This window comes from Accipiter gentilis, chromosome 4, assembly GCF_929443795.1.
Source record: "Accipiter gentilis chromosome 4, bAccGen1.1, whole genome shotgun sequence".
Lineage (NCBI taxonomy): Eukaryota > Metazoa > Chordata > Aves > Accipitriformes > Accipitridae > Astur > Astur gentilis.
This window is the reverse complement of record NC_064883.1, coordinates 16,709,110-16,728,776: the sequence shown is the minus strand read 5'-3', so window position 1 is coordinate 16,728,776 and position 19,667 is coordinate 16,709,110. Positions and strand designations below refer to the sequence as shown.

The 19,667-nt window shown below is 40.3% G+C and overlaps 1 protein-coding gene across 3 annotated transcripts in view; it reads left to right on the top strand.

Moving 5' to 3' along the window:
- SCIN (scinderin) overlaps positions 1-19,667 on the top strand; it is a 53,158-nt gene that overhangs the window by 28,558 nt on the left and 4,933 nt on the right. For all 3 annotated transcript variants that reach the window (XM_049798748.1, XM_049798751.1, XM_049798750.1), the window contains exons 5-13: positions 7,579-7,671; positions 10,626-10,758; positions 12,446-12,534; positions 12,734-12,949; positions 14,127-14,248; positions 14,433-14,523; positions 16,971-17,141; positions 17,645-17,822; positions 18,314-18,435. In XM_049798748.1, the coding sequence (XP_049654705.1) occupies positions 7,579-7,671; positions 10,626-10,758; positions 12,446-12,534; positions 12,734-12,949; positions 14,127-14,248; positions 14,433-14,523; positions 16,971-17,141; positions 17,645-17,822; positions 18,314-18,435 (1,215 nt within the window). The remainder of the gene's footprint in view (positions 1-7,578; positions 7,672-10,625; positions 10,759-12,445; positions 12,535-12,733; positions 12,950-14,126; positions 14,249-14,432; positions 14,524-16,970; positions 17,142-17,644; positions 17,823-18,313; positions 18,436-19,667) is intronic.

Here is a 19,667-nt window from a genome sequence, read left to right as displayed (position 1 = left end):
CTCTAAGGTGTTCCTGCAGCCTTCTTTTCTCTAGGCTGAACAACCTCAAGTCTCCCAGCCTGTCTTCATAGACGAGGTGCTCCAGCTCTCTGATCATATTCATGGCCCTCCTCTGGACTTGCTCCAGCAGGTCCATGTCCTTCTTGTGTTGGGGTCCCCAGAGCTGAATGCAGTAGTCCAGGTCAGGTCTCACCAAAACAGAGGGGGAGAATCACCTCCTTTGACCTGCTGGCCACGCTTCTTTTGGTGCAGCCCAGGATACGGTTGGCCTTCTGGGCTGCAAGCGCACATTGCCGGGTCACTTTGAGCTTGTCAACCAGTACCCCCAAGTCCTTCTCCTCAGGGCTGTTCTCGATCCATTCTCCTCCCAGCCTGTGCTTGGGATTGCCCTGACCCATAGAACCTGCCATACTCCTCTTTTTACCCCAATACTGATACAGTCCAGCCTGCCACAGCCTCAGGACCAGCTTGCATGGTGGCACTGCAGATGCCCTGCTGCAAAAGTGGAGGACTTAAGGAATGAAAAACTGGGAGTTGTGTGGATTTTAGCAGATAAATATTCTTTGTGTCTGAGGCTCCGTGTTGGCATTAGTTACTGATTTATTTCTGTTCTTTTCCAACACTTAAGCGTGTACTGTTATGCAGCACATAAGTTTTTTTTATCCACAAGGCTTTCAAACCAAGATCTGCAAAGCTACAAAGACTTCAGTGTATGCTTAACTTTATGTCTCAATAAAGCAGAAAAACCAGGCATCTCAAGTACACGTGCAAGTCTCTGCAGGATTTGGGTCTCATTTCTAATACTTCTGCTGGTACCAGAGGAGGATGTAACAAAGGAGTAAGATTAAAAAAATGAGGTAGAAAGGATTAGTATAAATGCAAAAAAGATGTAGGGGTAATTACTGCATTTTTAATTATGCTGCAGGTAGGCAGGTCACTGAACAGCTCAATTCTCAGTGTTCAGCTGCAGTAATGGTTAGAAAAAGACTGCTGTGTTTGCATAGTTACTGCCGTTCACCCTCCCCATTTCTTTCGTGTGGGATCACTGTTCATCTTGGAAGCGCCTTAAAAGCCAGACATTTGAAGATAACATAGGCTGGGGATTTCCTCAATTCATTTCATGCACACCCAGTCTCAGTGTAAACAGCTAGCTTAGATATTGCCAGCTGTGCAGTCCCAGCAGGACAGAAGGTAGCTTATTTTACCTTGGAGGCAAACTGTTGAGAAACATCAAATTCGTACTCTCAAGACTGATCTAGATACTTTTTCTCTGAACATGTTATCCATGGCCTGTTTCACAGAGCGGAAAATTAATGTTAGAATATGGTTATCATACCAGTAAAGGCTTTATATTCAAATTATTCCAGACACATAGACAAAGTTGCAAATATTATATGAAAAGCTGCCAAAGCCTAATGCCCTATTTTTAGGAAGTTAAGCACAGAGCTATGAATAAAATTATGATTTGCATTTGAAGTTCCTGAGACAACAGAAACTGGCTAAAAACGTAGGCCATAGTTTATGCGTCAGAAATTGCCATGAGCAACTGATGTGTTTTGCTATTTTATAGCAATCTGAATGGATACAGATCAGGTTTAGACCTCAATACCAGAAATTCCTTTTGAGAAATTACATGGTAAACGTCAAAAAATTAACAGCATGCCAGAAGTATTTGTTAACATAGACCATCCTTTTGTCCACTTCTCAGTACATTATGGCTGTTTCCATCTTATTTGCAGTCTCTGTCCAGGCAGGTGGGAGGTCTTCTGCTCGAGGTGAGCGTGTAATAACATCTGTTGTTACTGGAATTGCTACTGAGAGGCAATTTTGGGCAGAAATCCTGCTAGCTACCTAGGAGCAGTTTAGTGAAAGGATTTTTTTTTCCTGATGAGATTGTAATTTTTGCAAGACTATGAATGTTTGGTCAGATTAATGGAAAGATCTCCAAATTACAACAACCAGTGAAAAAAAACACATTTGGCTGTTCATAATCTGACCAATGTCAAAAGTCATTTTTGTCTGGACCAGAATATCTTCTGCAATGGTTGTGCTTTGGCGGGAGACCCAGTAAGCCAAAATGATCAGAAATGAAGCTGTGGCCAGCTTCAGCAGCACAGGCCTAAAGCTGCCTTTGCCTGATGGTCCTCAGGTGTATGTCTGCACTGGTGCCCAGGGTCAGCCAGGTGGTTACTAGCCTGCATCGTGTTCATCCTTTCCTCTCTCTGCTGGATTTTCTCCTTTTACTGGCTATTGGAGTAGATATTTGAGGCAATATTTATTTCAGAGAGTCATTCCTTGTAATATTCTTCTCTGCTATGAAAGTTAATAAAAATATATGCCTTTATCTGCCAATGAGTTTACGCTGTGCCTGTAGTTCAGACCTATTGTCCTGCACAGAGGATTTATTCTCTGTCACAGCCTACACGTGTACCTTGAGTTTGCAGGAGCAGGATATACTTGCTTATGTCAGAGCGTGCAAGAAAATAAATGATGGGCTACTAATCCTGATTGTTTTCCGAAAGTATTAAGTACTAAAATGTCAGGCCCACGAGACAGCTTTAAGCTATGTTAGTGTCTTGCTTTTCTTTCTATGGCTTTTAGCATATAAAGAAGGTAATTTGAGTTTTTTTGAGATCTGACACTTTGGATCGCAGCCACAACAAATAGTTCAGTTTCAGACCCAGAAACCTAACCCAAACTGTGTGTAGTAAGAAGAAACACAAACACATTGCTAGTGTACACAAGTTAAACTGTACTAAACTGGTTTTCGCTCTTAATTAACCTTCACCTGACGTGTTCTTCAAGTATTGTTTTCCTAGTTGGATTTTCAGCATCACTGAACTCCTTAAACTTCTTGCTCCCATTAAATAAATATCAACTATTTAATGATGCAGAGCTGGCTTCTCCAGTTACGAAGACAATGTTTGCTAAATTTCTTCTTTTGATGAGTTTATTTTAAATTATTTACCTTGTCACATTCCTACAGATTAGAAACCTTTTGTCTGTGATTTCTTTTTTAAGGGCAACAGGTGAAATTTCATGTGTCAGTAAAAGCTTTGGCTCTGTATTTTGCACTTCTCTGAGGGGGTGCAGATATTTACAGAGAAAAGCTTGTGCACATGAGAATATTAAAGAGGATTATGGTTTTTCAGGCAGGATAAGCTACATTGAGTTTATCACAAGATAAGAGTGAACATGGGCAGTTGTTGTATAGGAACTGATGTTCTGTTGGTTTCCACTGTGCTATTGTGTTAACCTAAGAGTGTCAACACAGAAGTTTAACAGAACTTTAAAAACTAAAACTTTTAAAATTAATGCAGATTGACTTTCTATTATACCCTCTCACAGACAAGATCTAAAGGTGTTGATTTAAGGAATACTTTTGCTAAAACAACGCTAACTCAGCAGTGTGATGCTCTCACTGAGACATAAGCTGGCATTAGCCAATAGCCATGTAAAGCAAGGTAGGCTCTGCTGTAGCCAGCTATGGGCATGTCTTATTCTGAAATAACTGTGAAGCAGATTAAGCCTTGAGTGGTTAAACCTCACATATACCGTGAAGTTAGAATGGTCACACTGGCGGTCACTGCAGAATAGCAGCACTACACCTGCGGGTGCCTTTGCTGAGGCCAGAATTGCTCATGGTTTTGTCCAGGACTCTGATAAACCTGCACGCAGGAAGCAAGGGTGGGGAGAAGATAAGCATCATTCTGTGGTGCAACAACAGAGAGCAAGGGGTGGTTTGACGCCTTAATCTGTCAATGGCAGATAAGGTGAAGTGATGCAAAGAGTCTCTGTGGTTTGGAAATCAGCAGCTGCAAAGAAGGATGCTAAGCCCAAAGAATGAAGAAGCTGGGGCATGAGTAAGCTTTCAGGGCTGCTAATTATTCTTTAGATTATTTGTACTGCAGTAAAGAATAATAATAATAATGATTTTAAAAGTGGTTTCAAAACCTGTGTGTGCACCTGTGTATTTATGAGAGGTATGGTTTGAAGTTACCAATACGGTTGGATGTCCAGGGAAAAGTGTGGCTAGGCTGTTTTGCGTCCCCGAGAGAGCATTGCTATTTTCAGGTGTGTAAGGTGGATTTGTGAGTCTGAATTCTTGGCACGTTTGTGAGTCAGGGTCTTGAACCTCAGAGCAGCCCAGGAGACCAGTGGAGCAGCCTGACTGTCTGTACAGGGAGAATTAGATGAGCAAGGTCCTCTGTATACACTACCACAGGATTTGTGTGAAACTAAGAATCAGAAGACTCAATGTAATTTAAACTGTCTGTTGGTTTAAGTCATTTTATTGGGGAACCTTGCTGAAAATCTTTGGGAGCCTTTGACTGTAGTCCCGCTGGCATGATTTGTTTTCTTTTTGATGCATCACATGAGAATTATGTGTATAAAGGTGGTGTGCCCTGGAGAGCTGCAACTCAGCCTGCCATATGCTTGTGTAATGATACAGCCCAATTTCAGCATAGCAGTTAGCTGGTGTTCAATACACACTTCGTAATCTTTTTGATAAAATTATCAGTTGTCATAACATCCAGGCACATGTGTGGCTGTGTGTGGACCCAGCCGTAGCATGGGAGTTTGCCTTAGAAGAAGGAAAGACAACTTTTCTGGAAGGAATTTCTTTGGGACAGAATTTAACATTTTTTTCAGCATAAATTGCTTTCTGTTTAAGCACAGAATTTTTCCTTCTGTGATCTGTCTCATCCTCCAGTCTACAAGACAAAACTGTCTGAAATTAATGCACGTTGGGAATGACAGAAGTTGTTCCTAGCAATACAAAAGTGTACTGACTATATGTATTTCATACTGTATCACTTCATATAATGAATATATATAGTGCACGCTGCATCTCTTCACAGTTGGTGTCTTCACATGCCTTAGATCATTTTAACCTTGTATCATCTTCTGGTTTTGATACCAACACACACAGGTGTACATACCCCTTAGTGATTCAGCTCAAGGCTTATTCGAACAGCTGTGTTGGCAGCACAGCCCTCCTCACAAGTCCTGGATTTTCTTATCTGGTGGTAGGAAAAGCACATCTTGTCCTTTCTTAGCAAGGGTCACCAAAATGCCAGCATCTACAAGCAACTGTGACTTCAGGTGCAGGAGAATGGGGCATGTGCAAGAACCTTCTCCATTTACTTTTGGGCTCCTCTGAGAAACTGCAGAAGAATTACAAAAATGAGTAATATTCCTTTTCTGCTCACCTGTGCTGAAGCATAGGGCTAGCTTTGGCCAGAGAAGCTACTGTGCAAGCTGCTGTTTAGTGTATTGTGAATGGGTTTCCCCAGAACCAGAATGTCTCTGCCCTTTCCAGGGCAGTTCATCTCATACCTGTAACTGCATCTGCGCAAAGGAGGTTTTGACTCCTCTCTCTATGCCAGTACTGATGAACTGAGATTTCCTGAGATAAGACTTAGGGAATCTGACAATAATTCTCTACCTAGTTCAGAAAAACATTTCTAAATGCAGTTTTAAGACACCAACAGGTCAGGCCAGCAATCTAAACTGTGCTGGGGCCAATTTTAAAGCCCAATTTTTGGTTTAATTGCTACCAGAGTAAAGTGCCTCAACTGTGCTGTGAATAGAGAGGCTGCTTCTGTCAAGATGCTTTCACAAGCACCAACAGACACTATTTAGCCTTGTTTAAAAATATTCAGGGTGTCACTCTTAGCTCACACTGTTAAGAGCAGTTTATTTTGTATCACTTTAAGTACCTTGCAACAAAGCTGCAAAATAATTGTGGTGCCACAGGTATTCTGTATGCATGGCAAGGGAAAACGCTGACTTTAACTGTATCAGGGATCATAATTCTTGTGTGGTTTTTTTTTTTAGTGTGTGTATTTTTTTGCTGGATATACAATTATTTTCTCTAATTAAGCAGAGAACTAGTGAGTATGGACTTCTGGAAGTTTTATTAACAGGACTCTTTTACCCTCTTAATTGTTACTGAAAGTCAAATGTTATAAAACCTTCAAACCTATTCAGTGTCTGTTCAGGTAAAGATGCATGCTTGTTATTTGGCAATTTTCTGACCCTTGCATTACAAAGACAGCATTATTGTTGGTGCTCTATGGCTTGTGTATAGGCTGCTGGTTAGTGGGAAAATCTAGGAAGTGAAACATTTTCAGAAACCTTGTGCTTATATGCCACATATGCCCTATGTTTTTAGCCATTCACAAGCATGGTGGTACTCTACTATGAACAGGTAGCACTACTTGACCTATAAATTAGTAAATCTGCAGCCATGTAGCATAAATTCAGGAAACGCTGACTGATAGCTACTGAAGAGCTATGGGTAACATCTTTTGTAAACACTCAGGGCGTTACCTTCTTGTCTTCAACAAGTCACAAGTGAAATATTTTAGCTTAAACTGCAGCGATCACATTTAACAAAGCTTTTTTTTTTTACTATTGTACTGGCTTTAGCAGGTCAGGAAACTCCACAGATGGCAGATTTATATTAAATATTTAGGCTATATTGGTTTTTTTTTTCAAATTCTTTGCAGTTGTATGCTTTGTCAGGCTTCCCTGTTATCAATATTTACAGTGCTTTTGCATGTGACTCCATGTTAATGCAAATGCACTGCATCAATAGGAAGGCTGGCACTGCCCTTGTAGTTGATGTTAATATTTAGTTATTCAGACATACCAATTACAACTACCTTCACCCTGGGACATAATTTCATAGAAATCCATAATATTTGGTATGTAAAATTTGGATCTGGTCATGTATGAATTCTTAAGGAAAGATCATTAAGAAAGGGTAATGAAGGTCTAATAATGACTATCTGACCATAGTGTATTCCTGATGAACCTCTGTAAATTTTTTGTAGTGAAAGTTGTTATAACATTACTCATGGTGTAAAACTACTATGATGTAAAACAACCATAGTGTTAAAATTGATATTCTGGTGGTGGAGCAAAAAAAATGTTTTTCTCACCCCATACATTTTTTTCAAGACGTTAGCTAATTTTTCCCCCTTAAAATGGGATTAAGAATCTGTAATTTTTATGATTTTTTAACTCATAATCTGATATTTTGTATTGTCAATTTAAATATTTTAAAAGATAATTTCAACTCAAATATTTCACTTGGTCTACTTTAATTTTAGTATTGTTAAACATTTTAAGAGTAATGTCATTCCAAAAATTGTAAGATGAGCTTGCCAACAGTTTAAAAGTTACGGGGAGGAAAAAGGGAAAATGAACATACAAACACACTCATAGAATAGGATCACATAAACCCTTCTATTCTGTATATTTGTGTGTGCATGTGTTCTTTGAAATTTTTCTTTATTTATCTTTCCTACCCTAGTCTCTAGACAACCAGCAAGTTGGCTTGCAAGAAAGACAGCATGTATATCTAAAGCTGCTGGAGATGTGACACAGTTATTTAAAATTACCCATGTTTATGAAAAAGTGACCCATGAGTTTGGATTTAGATTGGATTATATGTAAAGATGATCCTATTTAATAGATTACTTGGACAAAACATTAAAGTGTTTAGGTATTTATACTACAGAACCTACTCTCTCTCTGCACTGAGTTTGTTATTCTCCTGTTGTACAGGTTTTAGGGAGCAAGCCAGCGCTTCCTGAGTGTGATGATGATGATGATGAACTGGCCGATATTACAAACAGGAGAAGCGCTAAACTATATATGGTAAGTAATTGACATTTCTTTTAGTTAGGTACACTCAACAGTATTCGTGCATCTAGTACCCTCATATATGGAGTTCTGGCTTCAGTTACAGAACTGCAGTTATATTAGTTGATTTGCAGCCAATGGAAAAGTTTCTCAAAGGATGTCAATCAAGACAGCACAGTCCTCTTTACTCAGGAGGCAAGTTAAGCATGACCTATGAACCACTCAGTGCAGGTCAAAGAGGAATTAACTGGTCTTAAACTATATTTCCTGTCTTCTTGATTATAGCAGTGCCCGTTTTAGTAGTCATACATGGTTTCGTTATTCTTAGCAGAGTTTGAGAGGTGGACAGTTTTGTTATATTAAATCCAAAGGAATTTGAATGCAAAACTCCTTTCTTTTACAATGCCCTTTTCCTCCTTCCTCACCTGCAATAGCTTAACACTGACTAGGGCAGTGCCACTGCCAGGAAAATTACCTATAAACAAAATAGATTAAATACGTAGTCCATTTAAATCGGTAAGAGTTTTATGGTTACATTCAGTGAAGTTACGATTTTTCCTCATGTCATGCTAGGCATACTGCTCTTCCCTAGAAGAGGCATGTAATTTATTCTTTGAACTAACAATGCAGTATCTTACCTATATACAAGGCTACACAACTATTTTTCTTTTTCTGAAAAAAGCCAAACTATTCCCAGGCCTGTATTTTCTTTCTTTTTTTTTTCCCCCCACAGCTCCCCTTTCTTTCATATTCTCCCACTTGAGAACAGAAGTGAGAAAGTGTTTGGAAAAGGGGGCTGTTTTTAATGAAATCTAGAAAAGACTTTATCCTCACCCCTCCCAGTAAAAAAAAGATTATTTTCTCCTGAAGACTGCAAGTTTTTTCAAACTCCCATTAACATTGAGATCTGGACCTTTCTCTTCAGCACTTTGTGCTCAGGCTCATGCAATGAGGTTGCCTTGTGTTTCACTGGCATACCGTGCACTTTCTTCCCTTCGCCATAGTCACTTCACAAGAAGGGTTTGGTCAACAAGTGGTAACACGCTGACAGCGCTACGTGCTATTGGATCCATAGGTGTGTGACCTTTTAGGCGCCATCTACAGTAGCTTCAGAGTTGCTGTGAAGTGTGAGAGAGGATGAGTCACTCCCTCCGCAGCTCCTGCATCCCGCAGACCACAGCAGGATGGAGCCACCTCTCTTCCCTGCCTGTTACATGATCCTTCCTCTACCTCGTGTGGGGGGGGCATTTACAAGAAGCCTATATGAGGTGATCATTGTTACAAGGACATTTTTAGTCCTTGTCGTCTATGTGCTGTGTTTAGTTCTCATGAATCATTCCATTCTTGCCAAAAAAATCTGGCACATATTTATCTTTATAGCAGGGTCTTAGGAAAAAAAAGAAGAAAAAGAAGGCCTGCATGTATGATCTGGACTATTGCTGTAAGACAATACTAGAGCAGAGGAAAGTGCTTGCAGTAAATTTTGGAATCCTAAGAACTCTAGAAAAATTCTGCGGCTATCTAATAAATTCCTCTAAGTACACAGGGTCCTGCTAACGGAGCTCTGTTAGCTAAATTTAAGTGTGTTGCAGAATAGCAGTGAGTGTCAAATTCGGGAGATGGGTCTATGGTAAGCCTTCACAGTAGGTATAATAGTTGATTTTTATTTGTTGTATGCAGCAGTAATTTCCATCTTGTGCTTCCATAATATACAATATAAGATATAATGGTGTATTTAAAATTAATATTTAATTATGAAAGGAAATAAAGGCTTCTAGAAAATTGGAAGCCACAATAATAGTAGCTTCTTTTCAGTAGTAATAATTGGTCTTTTCAGCTGTGCAGGAGTGAATTTTAAACGGTTATAAAGGTCTACATGAGCTTACAGTGGTGGTAGAGGTTACAAAGCAGATTCTGCAACAGGTCTTGTATGGCAGTTTCCAATTAAAGAACTGTAGGTTATAAATGTAGGTATTTCATTTGTTAATATCAGTGTAGGACTATTTTATTATAAATTCAAATGCTCTTGTTCAGCATGTGCATGTACCTTTGGCTTCAGTGCAGGTTGTTTGGTAGCAGAAGATGACACCTAGGGACTGCACCAGTTCAGCTGAGCATAAAGGGTGGCGTGAAGAAAATACGGATTTTTAACTGTGAGGTGTTCACTGAATGAGCAGTTGAAAGTGGGAGAGAAACGTAATTAAGAAGTTGTGAGACAGGGATCCAACAAACTCACTAAAATTAACACGACATCTCCCTCTACTGGATGTAAAATGAAATGAAACAAAACAAATCATTAGCCAACCTTACTTTCCAGAAGCACTCAAATTTCATACAGTCGTTTATATAGGAAGGGTGACTGATTTTTATAGTAATTTTGGGAGCAGAAGTTAGTTGGTTATAATAGCCAGAGTTGATCTAAATTCGAAATGATTGCTTTCTGTCCTGGTATCGGCTGGGATAGAGTTAATTTTCTTCCTCGTAGCTGGTACAGTGTGTTTTGGATTTAGTGTGAGAATAATGTTGATAACACACTGATGTTTTAGTTGTTGCTAAGTAGCACTTAGGATAAGTCAAGGGCTTTTCCGTTTCCCACGCTCTGCCAGCGTGCAGGTGTACAAGAAGCTGGGAGGGAGCATGACCAGGACAGCTGACCCAAAGTAGCCAAAGGGATATTCCATACCATAGAATGTTATGCTCAGTATATAAACTGGGGGGAGCTGGCCAGGAGGGGCGGATCACTGCTCTGGCATCAGTCAGCGGGTGGTGAGCAATTGCATTGCGCATCGCTTGTCTCTTCTTGGGTTGTTTTTTTGGGGGGAGGGGGGAGGGAGCTGGTTGGGGGGGGGGGGTTGAGATAAGAACGATTTGATAACTCAAGTAAAATAAAATACTAACAATAATAATAATAAAATATAATATCAGTAATAAATCTAATGAAAAGGAATATAACCAGGACACTTTCTTAGGTGTCAGATGCAAGTGGATCCATGAAGGTGTCTGTGGTAGCAGAGGAAAATCCCTTCTCCATGGCTATGCTTTTGTCTGAGGAGTGCTTCATTTTGGACAACGGTGCTGCAAGGAAGATATTTGTGTGGAAAGGTAAGAGATTATTTCTGTTACAAATGCAGAAGCTACACAGACATATCTAAGGAGTTGACACAAGACCCTTGGGACACTAGCAAGAATTTAGTACTGGCTGGACACAGTACACTGCACACAGTTCTTCTTGGTGTGGTCAATGGACAAGGATTGCTCGTGTGAGTAAGGGCCTCAAGACCAAGTCCTATCTATGGATCCTGGCTATTTTTGAGGCATCTGTAAGCTTGGGTGCTTAAATGCTTATCTAACTGCAATTACAAAGCAAGCATAAAGAATCCTACGTACAAGTTTTGTATATTGCCATCAAATCCCTATCTTCTGGGACAAAATCTGGACACTGAAGGTTTGATAATAGGTAGATATAATATTTCTATACATTACTCCACAAATGTATGAAATTGAAAGGTGAGTGTCCCAGGCATCAACTAAAAGCATAAGCTTGCAAATACTTTGATGCTTCTTTTGTTCTTGTGAATATTTCTCTGTAGTATCATCAGTGCTTGTAGGAGCATCTGCAATTGCTTTGACTGAACATTTCCCAGGAGCATACTACTACTGGGGAATTAGGTCTGGACACCTTGTAGCTGGGTTGCTGTGATGCTGCCATTGCATCCAGTGCTGAGTATCCCGCCTTTTTTGTCTGAGGTAGTGTATTAATTATTATGTGGCATTTGCATTTCTTTTTACCATATGCAGTAGCAATTAATTAATCAATGCAGTTGTCAAATTCCTGAAGTCAGTCCAGGAAGCATTGTAAGCTTGAAAACTTCATTTGCAGTTAGGGAAACATCCATTCAAAGAGAGCATTTTGGGAGCTGTGTTCAGATAGGCAGCACGCTCAGGGATAAAATAAATAAAATACAACTTAGGCCCTTTGAATATGGCCCTATGTGCCCCTCTGTGCATCCTCACTTTGCTACTGTTGGTAGCAATAATGTGTGGAAAAAACTCAATAATCTGTGAGTCTCACCCTTGCTCTGGGAGGCTGCAGTTATCATGTCTGCTGGAAATCTTCAGACCATTAAGCTGAGGATGTGAATTACTTTAATAGTCTCATTCAAAATGGAATACAATGAATAGCTTATTGGAGCATCTTACTAGAGTAAGAAGGTCTTTGGAATATAGTCATTGACAGCCATCTGGGCACAGACCTGATACATGGTATCGTCCCACAGAGACTTTCAAAGATGTCTAACACTGATCAAGGCTGAACAAGGAGCAATGGGTGGGGAAGGGTGCAGAGCTCAGCCAGACAAAATGGGAGTTTCATTTACTCCTACTGTGGTGCTGCCTGAAGAAGTGAAGGCAGTTCTGGACAGCAGCTTTGTTTTACACTTTGCAGCCCAGCAAAGGAGGATTCAGAGAAAAGAGTCAGGGTGTTCTTGTGCCTTGAACCAAGCAGTTATTATGAACAGCATTTTTTTGATAGAAACACACACACTAAGCAAAAAACAATGCCCTTTAAAAAAAAAAATTAACTGTTTCCAAAGCCACTGAGGTACTGTTTTGTCCATTCAATTTTGTGTGACTCTTCTTGCTTGCTCATGTTATGTCCAGCATTTGTGTTTGTTCAAGATTGAGGCAAGCGCAATGTCGAAGAGAACCTGGCTCAAGGACATCTTGTTTTTGCAGGATCTGTGAGCTCATTGCCTTTTCCTATGTGTTGTTATCTTTATGTTTTAACCAGGCAAAGATGCTAACCCACAAGAGAGGAAGGCTGCCATGAAGAATGCTGAACAATTCATACAGCAGATGAATTACCCTGCCAACACACAGGTGTGATCTATTTATGAGATGATACCAGGAGAGCATGAGCTCCGTTAAAGACTTTGTTTTTAAAACAGCAAAAAATATTTTTAAGGTCTTATAAGACAATAAGAGCAATATTTCACTAACAGGTGATTCAGAAAAGTTTCTGTTCGAGTAACTGTCAGTTTTGTTTTCCTTCCATTTTATGTGCCTTGCTTCATTTCAGATTCAAGTTCTTCCCGAAGGAGGTGAAACACCAATTTTCAAACAATTTTTCAAAGACTGGAAGGATAAAGATCAAAGTGATGGCTTTGGCAAAGTATATGTCACAGAGAGAGTGGCTAAAATTGAGCAGATTGAATTTGATGCTACCAAGTTACACGAGTCTCCACAAATGGCTGCCCAGCATAACATGGTAGATGATGGTTCAGGAAAAGTAGAGGTAATTTTTGTGTTGTATTAAATTGTATCCCACCTACCTACCTAATGTATTCTGTTACTTATAATAGGATAAGCTGCTACTCTATGTTTTGCCATTTAAACTGTTGCATAGAGGAACACTACATTAGTGGCAGTGTTACCTCTACCGTCAGGAAAGGTACTTTGAAGTAGAAAGTGGATCTCTTTGTCAGCTGTATGCTGGGTCACATTTTTTTTGGTGCTTATGAAGGATGTTGTACCAGTCATCAATACATAACCAAACAGCAGAAATACTTCCCGTTCTACACAATACCTTTTAAAGATATACTTAATCCTTAGCCTAAAGAAGAACCTCTAGCTCACATCAGCTTGAAATCTGGAATGGGAAGGCTTGCCCTTGGCATCAGAAATTCATTCCACGTTTTTATGTATGTATCCAATCTGCTTTCTAGGGGAACCTTCTTTGTGCCTGTGTGTCTCTCAGGTGGCCTGGATTTGGAGAGAAAAAGATGACTGTACATTCTTTCTAGATCTATCCATATCCCACTGCAGGAATATCTTTGGTCTACACAGGGCTGGTTTGGTATTGTACCAACACAGCATACTGTGATTCTGGAAGAAAAAGAAGGGATAAATCAATACCTACAGTCTTGTTGGTATATTTTCTAGTTTTATAACCCTATATTTGGGATGCTCCATAGGCTTGAGCCAAAGCAGCTAAGGTCTGAAGCATTTTTTGCTGTGTAATTTTAGCACTATGTTTTTGAAGAGCAGTTGTTAACTGAACTGGGCTGTAGTCAATCAAGTAGGAAGAAATCTGCCTAACTGTTATCTGACTACAGTGTGCCTCTCCCAGATGAAATGATAGTTCTATGATGGATCACAATTTTGTGCCCTTCATGTCATATTATAACCTTAAGATGTTAAGCAAGTAAGTTCAACATAGCATTATGAGGTGACCATGTGGCATTAAAGCATCAAGACAAAAGTGTACTGCAATGGCTTGTTGATGGTCATTATTCATTCATTCGGTGGGCACAGAGTGTATCTATCTACTTCATGAAGAATCCTTCCTGGTTTCATTCCGTAACACTTGGGAACAGAAACAAAGGTGACTCAAGGGATGACACAGTAAATTGCTTCTTGAAGTGTCTCAGGATAACGTTCAGCATTCTTCAGTGATTTCTCTGTTTCCTCAGATCTGGCGTGTGGAAAGCAGCGGTAGAGTTCCTGTGGGACCCGAGACGTACGGACAGTTCTACGGTGGTGACTGCTACATTATCCTCTACACTTACCCTAAAGGGCAGATCATCTACACATGGTATGTTTGGTTGGCTTTGCACAGACCTCCAGCATGTGGATATTATTTTATGCTGACCTTATGTCCTTTTGAGTCTAACCATGTGTAAATGCAAGATTGTTTACTGTGCATTCATCATGCAGTGTAAGCTCTGGATCATTTTGAAACTGGCCTTAACCATTGTCTTTCTCCTTGTCTTCCTCAGGCAAGGAGCCCATACTACAAAAGATGAACTGACTGCATCTGCATTTCTGACGGTTCAGCTGGATCGCTTATTGAACGGTCAGGCCGTGCAGGTTAGTGTCTTTTGGACGGAATTCAATAGAGCATGCAATATATGCAAATTTCAATGAGAACTGAAAGGAGGATGTACTATTTGAAGACTGGGAATATCAACTGCTCATGGTTTGTATTGAGCCAAGCACCATGGCCTTCTTTTAAAATCACTGGTGATTTTCTATTTGAATCATCCTTTCTGAACGTAGATGTGCAAAAGAACACAGATATAACAGAACCTAAAACTGCCTTTTCTTTCCTTCAACTTTCACTTTAAAAATCTAAAAATTAGGTTTTAGTCCTGCCTAGTCTTATGGACTCTGTACAAGGTCAGTGGAGGCTGAATGATAAGATCCTCCCAGAGCAACTCACTCTGAAGCAGGTGTCTGACAGGGCAATAGCCCTGCGTGAGCTCCCCTGTCTCCTTTTGATTGTGGAGGAAGCTGTGATGTTTAGCCCGGACAAGACACCTGACTTCTAGAGAGCCAAAACCAGAGACATGAATGCCACATGACAGCCAGAATGGGAGAGCCTGCCAGGACCGTGCGACAGGGTCTGGCTTGTCCCTGCCTTAGTGAGGAACATAACTTGGGTTTTTGCATGCCATAGTGCTTGCAGCTCCATGAACGCAGGATACATGTCCTCACTTGCAGAAATAGGGTGTGCAAGGCAAGGCGCGGGACACTGGCAGCTAAAAGGTGTGAGGAGATAAGCTATTCCTAACATGACCAGGTGTGTGCTCTGCTTTCATCTCTAGTGAGGAGTGGTGGGTAGGTGGAGAGGTGAGAGGTCTCCTCATAAAAAGGTTAGAGCTGGAGGATGACTACGGACAGACAGGGATTTTCTGGGCAGCAGGAGATAATTCTGTGTTTCCCATTTCTTAATTTCCAAAGTAAAGGGCTTTCCCCACCCACCAAGGTACAGTTAATTTAGATGTCAGTCCATACTTTTAGCTATTAATCAGTTATGATTTATGACTGAAATTATATTAAGGTAGGATTGGAACACTCGTAGGTAATTAATCCTTGAAATATTCCTAACACATGTTCTATATTTGGATAGAGTTCAGCACAATATGGTCCTGCCTCATACCTAAGGCCAATACTAACACTAAACTAATAATAATAATAATAATATTACTACTAACAGCTGCAATAATGATGTGCTTAAAAAGCTGTTTTGTTAAAGCTGAAGGGAGATCCATCTCACTGCAATGGACACGATAGTTAAAAGTACTTTTAGCCTGCAATGAATTTAGGAAGATATAAATGTGTATATATATGTATGTGTGTACACACACACATATGTATATATGCATGTGTGCATTTGTATGCATGTACACGGCTACCTAGAATATATTACCTGTGCTTAACGTCTGTATTAGCATTATTTGAAAGGTTTAAAGGTACTATTTTGTCGTCACTAGATGGCACTACGGTACAAATGACTATTAAAAAGCCGTTCCCCTATTTGTGTTGCAGGAGCACGTTTCCCTCAGCAGTGGTTTGGGGTTTTTTTGTCGTTTGTAAAATCCTGCTGCAGTTTGGCACCTAGAAGTATATGTGACCTAGGGTATCCTTATCAGGCAACTGTGCCAATCTATCCAGCGGTGAGATAAGCAGAAGCACCTGCTCCTGCTGCCCAGCATGACCACCACTGCCCCAGCCGCCCCAGCTGCCAGGCTGCCCAGCTGCAGCCACCCCAAGCCTCACGGGGCAGGGCTGAAGGGCTGGGCCTCTCCGCTTCTCCTCTGCTGGCTACACAGCGTACCTCATTCCCTTTTTTTCCCTTTCTTTCTGTCAGTGAAAGGTGGGGAATTGCAGCCCTCCACCTTGTCAGGTGATACTGTTATAAAGGAAGAAAAAATGGTTGTATACAAATAACTTCTATAATACATTAACCTAAAAATAGTTGTTCTTCATAGCTCAATGTTTTTTTGAGATTGCAATAACATCTTTTGCATCTGTAAGGGAAGTTCATTTTTGTCATCCCTGTTATCTTCTGCAAGATAGATTTATGCTCATCTTTTTCATCCTTTTGCAGGTAAAATACACATAGAAATAATGAACAGGATGAATAATCATTCTCTTCTGCTTAAATACAGGGCACCTAAGCTTCCAAGATAATTTTTCAGGGGAATTAAGTCACTCTATAAAACTCTATGAAATGACAGTTCTTTTGAAAAAGAGTAATTTTCTTATTACAGTACGTAGCAGCCATTGTACTCAGCTAAACATGGTGTTAGAAGTTTGAATCTTGTCTTTGTGTCAGCATGATTGACAAAAAACTCACAAATGCTCTAATGTGTCTGGAACTATATTTTTAGATCTTCTCAGCTTGCCACTTCTCATTCTTGCTAACATACTTAGCATTATTGGCTAACATCCCCTATGCTAGTCAACAAAGACCAAAAATAACTACCTGTTTCCTTTTGTTTCTCTTATTGCATTTCTTTACGTATGTACAGATCCGAGTCAGCCAAGGCAAAGAGCCTGCACATTTACTGAGCTTGTTCAAAAACAAACCGCTTATTGTTTACAAGGATGGGACATCCAAGAAGGAAGGTCAGAAACCTGCTCCACCCACGCGACTCTTCCAAATCCGCAGGAACCTGGCAGACATTACCAGGATTGCGGAGGTAAGGTCACCTGCTAAGTAAGCCAGCTATTCCTCATGGAAAACGCTATAGCTGCCATGAGCCTCTCCAACTAATCTTGTTGGGTAGTCACATGTGGTAGAAACACAGAACTCCAAATCAAATCACTGCTCTATGTGAGTAACCCATCTAATAAATCAAAGAGAATATGCCATAACTAGCTACAACCAATCTACATGTTTCAGAGGAAGCTATAAGAAAATTCATAGTGAACACTGTCAGCTGACAAAGAATAGATAAGAAATCAGCAACCTTTACGAGATAGCCCTTCCTACTGCCAAACAGTCCAAAGTTTTGTCCTTCAAGTCAGTTCCCTGTTTCAAGTTAAATTCTTCTCTAACTTCTATCTTTATAAATCTAGGGAAAAATTGAAGGAAAAAACCAGAGCTGATCAACATCTGTCTACACATTTTATATAAGCATGCAAAATAGTGATCACATTACTTGTAAATATGAAGAATAAAACAATTTCTTTCTCAATCTAGGTTGACGTTGATGCAATGTCACTAAACTCCAATGATGTCTTTGTTCTGAAACTGCCAAACAACACTGGCTACACCTGGGTAGGAAAAGGAGCAAACAAAGAAGAGGAACAAGGGGCTCAATACATTGCCAGTGTTCTTAAATGCCAGACTGCTATGATTAATGAAGGCCAGGAACCAGGTTAGTATGAAGCCACGTGGCTGCTCATAGGCAACTGAGAAGACACAGCACTGCATGGAAACGCAGCCTGAATGATTTTTGCAAGCATACATATTTTGGAGGCAGATGCATGTGCGCTCTCTCTCTCTCTTTGAAAATCCAACCTGACATTTTACCATGGAGATCCATCCAAAACTGGCTGATACACAAGCAGTGCAATGCCCTAGAAGTCTGTAGGACTAGTCAGTAGCAGCGGCTGCAGAAGAATGCGGTCCTTTCTTTACCATGAGTGCCTAGGAGGGGAGAAGGACATAGCGCATTGCTCTCTTTAGGTCTGCAAGGGGTGTCTTCATTGTTATTTTGACAAACTGCAGGAAGAGGTGTGAGAAAATGCACCCATCTTTGAGACAGCAAAGAAGATATTGTTTGGGGATTCTTGAAACAGTATCTAACAAGCTAAAACATGAAATATTAAATCCACTGCTGAATAAATTATATATTGTGTATTTCAGAGGAATTCTGGAAAGCACTTGGAGGTAAAAAAAAATACCAGACTTCATCACAACTCTTGATAAAGGCTGAAGATCATCCTCCTCGCCTGTATGGTTGTTCTAACAAGACTGGCAGATTTATTGTGAGTACATGAGGGATTCTTTCCTGTCTGTTTAATTATATAGTTTCTGGTATATTTTGCCTTGGGAGTCAGGAGACATTAAATCAATCTGGGCATCTGGCTTAGTTAGCCGTGCGTGGCAAGGGCTAGAGAGTTGACGTTTGGTGCTTTAAATCAATCCAAATGCAAAGGACAGACAGAAGAATTAACATGGCAGAAGTTTGCACGCAGAGCCTGCTCCAGCCTTGGACTAGAGGCCTGCAGATGCAAAAAGACAAGGTGTTTGCCCAGTCAAAAGCAATTGTGTTCTTGCAGAGCGTTGCCAGACTGCTGTCATTTTGCTGAGAAAGTGCAGCTCAGTGCCTTGCCCCTTAGGTGTTTGATAGTGGTGGTGAGGAAAAGAAATGTCCCTTGCCAAAAATCCCTAGCAGCCTGAAATTTTCCATAGAGATTTAAGACATGTAATTACACCTTTAAGGTATTGGCCTGTGCTCAAGGAGGTAGGAAGACTTATTTCCTTAGCAGAACTGCCCATAGCTGTGCACTAGGTATTAAGCCTGTGATTCAGGCTTAATTACTTACCGTATTCTGGGAGGGCAGCATTGTGTCACCGTTTGGCAAGGATGCACTAATTTTTAGGTAGGGGACATAGCTAGCTACCATCTCTGCAGTCTCCTTAAGGCATAGCCCATTCATTTGGAGAGGGATAAAACAAATAGGATCCTTTAATAAGGACTTCAAAATCTTATGAGAGTAGTAAAGTCTATTCTTCTAACAAGCTTCTAAAACACTCCTGTGAAATACAGTAATGGGAACCAACCTCTCTATAATAGTCTGCTGGGAGCTATACACTTTTTTGCTTTTTGTTTTAAACTCCCTCCAAATTCTGTGAAATCCCCTCTTTCCTGTAGCATTTCTCTAGTAACAGAATCACCACTGTTAGAGCTCACCAGAAAAGGTAGGTCAGATCATTCTGACCTTCTGGCCACCATAATACAGGGTGGTCTTTTGCACCATCTACTTACCATCCCTTTAGTGCTCCTACATGACCAAGAATAGCCGAACCCTCAAAAGTCCTTCAAAAGTAGAGGACTGACCACTAGCTACATTATTACCTCTGCGTCTCATACAGAATAACATTAAACTGCTTTCCTATCTGCCTGCACATCCTTGGAAGAAGGAAACAGACTGACTTTCCTTTGTGGACTTAGTCAACCGTAATGTCCCATTATCAAGTAACTGGAAAGCTTGCT